The sequence below is a fragment of the Patella vulgata genome, chromosome 1 (assembly GCF_932274485.2).
Source record: "Patella vulgata chromosome 1, xgPatVulg1.2, whole genome shotgun sequence".
Lineage (NCBI taxonomy): Eukaryota > Metazoa > Mollusca > Gastropoda > Patellidae > Patella > Patella vulgata.
Window position 1 is genome coordinate 94,146,484 of NC_065879.2, and position 6,791 is coordinate 94,153,274.

The following is a 6,791-nucleotide window of genomic DNA, read 5'->3' on the forward strand; positions in this document are numbered from 1 at the left end:
AAGAAAATCCATGAAGAATTGCGCCCTGTAGGCGAACCACAGACACACACACACACACACACACACATACATACATACACACACACACACACACAGACAGGGGCGACGGCATAATACGTTCACATTATGAATGTGGACGTATAAAAATAGCAAGGTGGATCTATTTTTATTTGATATCAAATTGAATATTTAGTTGACTGTGATTTTTAATTGTTGTCTGAATCCATCTGCCCCTTTATTTTGATAAAAATATTTGTCTCAATGATTAAATTATTACAATCATCACTGGACTTCTACTCTATACGAACAAATTTGCCACCATCACTGGACTTCTACTCTATATGAATAAATTACTTCAATCACTGGACTTTTACTCTCTATGCATAAATTACCACAATCACTGGACTTTTACTCTCTATGAATAAATTACCACAATCATCACTGGACTTCTACTCTATATGAATAAATTACCACCATCACTGGACTTCTACTCTATATGAATAAATTACTTCAATCACTGGACTTCTACTCTCTATGCATAAATTACCACAATCACTGGACTTTTACTCTCTATGAATAAATTACCACAATCATCACTGGACTTCTACTCTATATGAATAAATTACCACAATCACTGGACTTCTACTCTATATGAATAAATTACCACAATCACTGGACTTATCTCTATGAATAATTAAACACAATCACTGGACTTCTACTCTATATGAATAATTAAACACAATCACTGGACTTCTACTATCTATGCCTAAATTACTTCAATAACTGGACTTCTACTCTATATAAATAAATTACCACAATCCTCACATATGAATTTTCATGTGTCTCTTTAGGGTAAAGGGTCTACTGAATGATTTATTACAAACATCACATTTATATGGTCTTTCACCTGTATGAGTTCTGGTGTGGTTCTGTAGAGTACTACTATCAGTAAATGATTTACTACAAACATCACATATATAAGGTTTTTCACCTGTATGACTTCTCGTGTGCACTTTAAGATAAGATGTGGTTCTAAATGATTTCTTACAAACATCACATTTATAAGGTTTTTCACCTGTATGAAGATGCATGTGTCTCCATCGACCATTACTTTGTGTGAATGATTTACTACAGAAATCACATTTATAAGGTTTTTCACCTGTATGAATCCTTATGTGGGACTGTAGTTGACTACGATCAGAAAATGGTTTACCACAAACATCACATTGAAAAGGTTTTCCCCTTGTATGAATTCTCATGTGTGACTGTAGACTTCCACTCTCAGTAAATGATTTACTACAAACATCACATTTATAAGGTGTTTCTCCAGCATGAATTCTCCTGTGTTTCTGTAGATCAAAACTTCTAGTAAATGACTTTAAACAAACATCACATTTATAAGGTTTTTCACCTGTATGGATTCTCCTGTGAGTCTGTAGATTACTAATCTGAGTAAATGATTTACTACAAACATCACATTTATAAGGTTTGTCGCCTGTATGTATTTTCATGTGTTTATGTAGATTACCACTAGCAGAGAATGTTTTACTACAAATATCACATATATAAGGTTTTTCTTCAGTATGAATTCTGACATGTCTCTGTAATTGACTATTCCGAGTAAATGATTTACTACAAACATCACATTTAAAAGACTTTTCTACTGTATGATTTCTCATGTGAATTTGAAGGTAATATTCATTAATAAATAATTTATTACAAACATCACATTTCTTAGCCTCTTGTGAATTGTGTTTTTCTTTTTTAGCATTCTGGCTAAAACTTGTCTCTATTTTTCTATCATGTTGTAAAACAGAATCCTCATCTTTAACATGTTTTTCACAGTGTTTTTCTAAATCAGTTTCTAATTTAAATTCTTCATCACACAAATCACACTGATAGCATGTTTCAATATCATCAGTTTTCTCTTCTTTAACATGACAATATTCATCTACGTCATCAGTTTTCTCTTCTTTAACATGACAATATTCATCTACATCAGTTTTCTCTTCTCTGGCATGCACTTTGTAGTGGTTTTCGAAATCATCAAATTTTGGAAAAATTTCATCACAAATTGTACATTGATGAAAGGATTTAACATCAATAGTTTCCTGCAATATATAAAAGTTTTAAGATTATTAGTTTCCTGTAACATATAACAAGCGGTTGCCATGCAAGATACGCCCACATTTTGCAAGAGATGGACAGAGAACAAGCTCAAAAAAAGAAGTGAATTTTTCGTACAATCAAGGGCCATAATTCAGGAAGTTATGATCCAATATGTGCGAATATCGAAAGGAACCAAGATCTTTGGGTTATAAATATGAATTTCAAGTTTCATCAAAATCGGATCAAAATTGGGACCTCTATAGGGTCCACAACCTTGATATACCATATTCTTACGCTATTTGAGAACGAACGACAGCCATTTTGTCTGTCAATTTTGGCCCGATTTTCACAAAATTCGAACTCAGTCGACCCTAGGGTGTAACGGTGATATAATAATACGTTTTTTTATATCGGATAAAAATTATGACCTCTATAGGGTCCACAAGCTAAAAACGCGATTTTTCGTACAATCAGGGGCCATAATTCAGGAAGTTACGGGCCGATATGCACGAATATTGAAAAGATCCAAGATCTTTGGGTTATAAACTTACATTTCAAGTTTCAACAAAATCGGATAAAAATTGTGACCTCTTTAGGGTCCACAACCTTGATATACCATATTGTTACGCTATTTGAGAACGAACGGCGGACATTTTGTCTGTCAATTTTGGGCCGATTTTAACGAAATTCGAACTCAGTCGTCCTTAGGGTGTAACGGTGATATAATAATACGTTTTTTAAATCGGATAAAAATTATGATCTCTATCGGGTCCACAAGCTAAAAACGCAATTTTTCATACTATCAGGGACCATAATTCAGGAAGTTACGGTCCGATATGCGCGAATATCGAAAGGAACCAAGATCTTTGGGTTATAAACTTACATTTCAAGTTTCAACAAAATCGGATAAAAATTGTGACCTCTATAGGGTCACAACCTTGATATACCATATTTTTACGTTTTTTGAGAACGAACGGCGGCCATTTTGTCTGTCAATTTTGGGCCGATTTTCACGAAATTCGAACTCAGTCGTCCTTAGGGTGTAACGGTGATATAATAATACGGGTTTTTAAATTGGATAAAAATTATGACTTCTACAGGGTACACAAGCTAAAAACGCGATTTTTCGTACAATCAGGGGCCATAATTCAGGAAGTTACAGTCCGATATGCGCGAATATCGACAGGAACCGAGATCTTTGGGTTATAAACTTACATTTCAAGTTTCAACAAAATCGGATAAAAATTGTGACCACTATAGGGTCCACAATCTTGATATACCATATTTTTACGCTATTTGAGAACGAACGGCAGCCATTTTGTCTGTCAATTTTGGGCCGATTTTCACGAAATTCGAACTCAGTCGTCCTTAGGGTGTAATGGTGATATAATAATACGGTTTTTTAAATCGGATAAAAATTATGACTTCTATAGGGTCCACAAGCTAAAAACACGATTTTTCGTACAAACAGGGGCCATAATTCAGGAAGTTACAGTCCGATATGCGCGAATATCGAAAGGAACTGAGATCTTTGGGTTATAAACTTACATTTCAAGTTTCAACAAAATCGGATAAAAATTGTGACCTCTATAGGGTCCACAAGCTAAAAACGTGACTTTTCGTACAAACAGGGGCCATAATCCATGAAGTTTCGATCCGATACATGCCAATATCGAAAGCAGCCAAGATTTTGTTGGGATAAAGCTATATTTCAAGTTTCGTCAAAATCGGACAAGAATTGTGACCTGTAGAGAGTCCACAAATAATATTTTTAAAATTAAGCCTATGTCAGCATGTGTATAAAATAAAAAATCATAACGGTAAACGCTATTTAGATCTGGTTTATTGACCTTATTCCAACCGATTTGTCACATGTCATTGGAATTGAGATTCTGTCGGGAAAATACCCACTGTTTTTCTTTCCGTGTACGTATTCGGTGTTCTACCAGGGGATTATATTCAATGAAGATTTAAATTTACCTAACAACTGGTCAGTGAATCCATCAATGTATGATCCAGTTATTATTTTAATATTTACTGGTACCTGGAATTCACACGGACGGAGCGTAAAGACATGCGATTCGCAAACCATGTCGAGATCGTCTTTATTCGCAACCTGACGGATTTTACTGAACCTACTATGTATTATCAGCAAGCGTGTTTTGTTTTTTCACCGGATTATCAAAATCACTTTTAAATGTGCTAATTTCTTGGATTATGAACCACATGGCCGATTCTCACTAAGGTATGACTGTTGTTGTAGCCGACAAGCAAGTTGATTGACTTCTTTATTACCCCGTTGTAATTTAGCCAAAAGGATATTGATTTATGACACCATAGTGGCCGATTCATTGTTTTACCAATCGGCTAGATTAAATGTCAATCGGCTAAAGCTGACAAAATTACGAACACTGTCAACATTCAATAGTCGGACTCGACAATTCTCCGAGATTTTTTTTTTTTTTATTTTAAATTTTTTTTACGTGAATCCTTGTAGATTCGCAACGTAAGCTCTTGCGAGAATCCTTCCGCGAATCAGATTCGGAAATTCACGTGAATTTCTTGCCCTGTAAACCACAGTTGCCAATAACGAAATACATTTCCTATAAATAGTAACAAAAGCAGAAAAAAATGACCTTTCGTATGATACTAAATATGTGTTAATTTTCTTGTAATCATTCACTTTAATTATTATTTTAAAATTTGTTCCGATTTCAAAGCTAATTTTAGTGTCTTAGTACGACATATAGATATGGCAAACCTTATACCAAATTAATCCTCATTCAATTTTCTTTCAAAAAATAACACGAAACTGTGGCAATCTTTACTGGTAACAGTCCGCAGAGCATGCGAAATACAGTGGTAAAAGACAAAAAACATAAACAAACCAGTCTACTACACATGCACCATGACGATAATTCCTGACCCCATAGAGTGTTTATCAGTGTCGATATTCAGCAAAATTTTTATATTTAGAATGTTACTGAGATATTAATCTTTATATGTTTTATTTTTTATCAACCTATGGGTTAAATTAGATAGATTATTTTTTGTTTATTCTGCCAGTATGCAGATCAAGTGTTTGATCGGCATTCCGATGGCTAGGACACTCAGTTGTTGTGAAAATGAAAATTAACTAAAAGTAAATTGGACACTCATTAACAAATGTGAAAGAAATTAGTGCTAGATACACAAGATTAAATGATACCTGGGATACAGTCTTATTCCTGAGTCTGAAACGTCACCTATCCGAGTCCGAAACGTCACCTATCCGAGTTCAAAACGCCATATTCTTTTCAGGCATGGAATTGTTTGTGATATCAGAAGGTAACAGGTCAGTAATATGAAAAGTCATTGAGCGATTCGCTTGAGATTTGTGTGTAAGGTCATGGCTAGCCCCCCTTAACATCTCCTGTTAGGTATCACGTCATTTGGGACTCACGTCATTTGGGACTCAACATAAACGACATTTGGGACTCAGTTGACGACATTTGGGACTCAGTTGACGACGTTTGGGACTTGATTGGCGTCATTTGGGACTCAACACAAATGACATTTGGGACTCAATATAAACGACATTTGGAACTCTTAAGAAGTTATCTTTTTTCGTTTTAGATGATGGCCGAAGACAGATTATGAATAATAATAAAGAAATTAAATTCAATCTGTGAATTATGTATTTTTTAACGGTATTGTTAAAATATATTTTATTCAATCTGTCAATTATGTATTAAATAAATGTATTGTTAAAAATATATTTTATTTAAATCGTTGGTATTTTTTGATTATAATAAATTATAGGCCTACTTATAATTCAATTGCCAATTGGCATATTGTGTCCACCATTTTTTCTCGAGTCTCAAATGCCGTATACCCGAGCCCCAAATGTCGTTTACCCGAGTCCCAAACGTCGTATACCCGAGTCCCAAATGTCGCGGTCAAATGACGCGAGTCCCAAAGTGAAATAACGCTGACAACTTACCATTGTGATGTTATGACCGTTACTTGTTGATGTTTACAGATACAAGTTGATTTAACGCTTCAAAACAAAGTCAGTCGTCTTGGGGGTTAACAGTGTTAATTTCCACAGACGAGAAGTGTGATGGCATAAAGAAAACCGCCTTTCTTCGCTATCCCACGTTCATTTCCGGAACAAACATTGAAATAGTTGTATATTGATAGAAGATGCGGATCTATCCTACCCGAATAACTCATAATAGGCCATTTTCGTCCCATCAACTTCTACGGTTAACGTCAAACAAACGGAGGAAAATGGGATTATAATCTCAACACAAACCAAGGCATTTAAAGACTAATATAGTACAAATATATTTCAAAAATTGGCTTGAGCATAGGGTTCTTTAAGTTAGGTAGGCATGTTTAAAGATAGGCAGTGGCTATTGTTACAACGATTCGTAAAAATAGTCCTCAGGCTATTGTTAAAAATTGAATAGTCGTAAAATTAGTACTAACCCTAACCCTTCCAATCTCTTAATTGCTGCCTTCAGTTCTGAAAACGTTGAAAATATTGTCCCTTTTTCAAAGCTGGTGTTGGGGAGATTGGCAGCTATTTTGGAATTTGTTCTAAACTTGGCTCAGACTCGTTGTAACAATAGCCACTTTATTAAAGATACAGTATGGGAGATTAGATAAAGAGCTGGCAGTTCTCAATATAATAGATA

The 6,791-nt window shown here is 34.7% G+C and overlaps 1 protein-coding gene across 1 annotated transcript; it reads right to left on the minus strand.

Annotated features, from left to right (window-relative positions):
- Positions 1-205: 205 nt before the first annotated feature.
- Positions 206-6,242, minus strand: LOC126818075 (zinc finger protein 501). The gene is made up of 2 exons (XM_050545256.1): positions 6,092-6,242; positions 206-2,111 (listed from the first exon to the last, which is right to left on the minus strand). The coding sequence occupies exons 1-2, from the start codon at positions 6,092-6,094 to the stop codon at positions 822-824; spliced, it is 1,293 nt and encodes a 430-aa protein (XP_050401213.1). The 5' UTR covers positions 6,095-6,242; the 3' UTR covers positions 206-821.
- Positions 6,243-6,791: the final 549 nt, after the last annotated feature.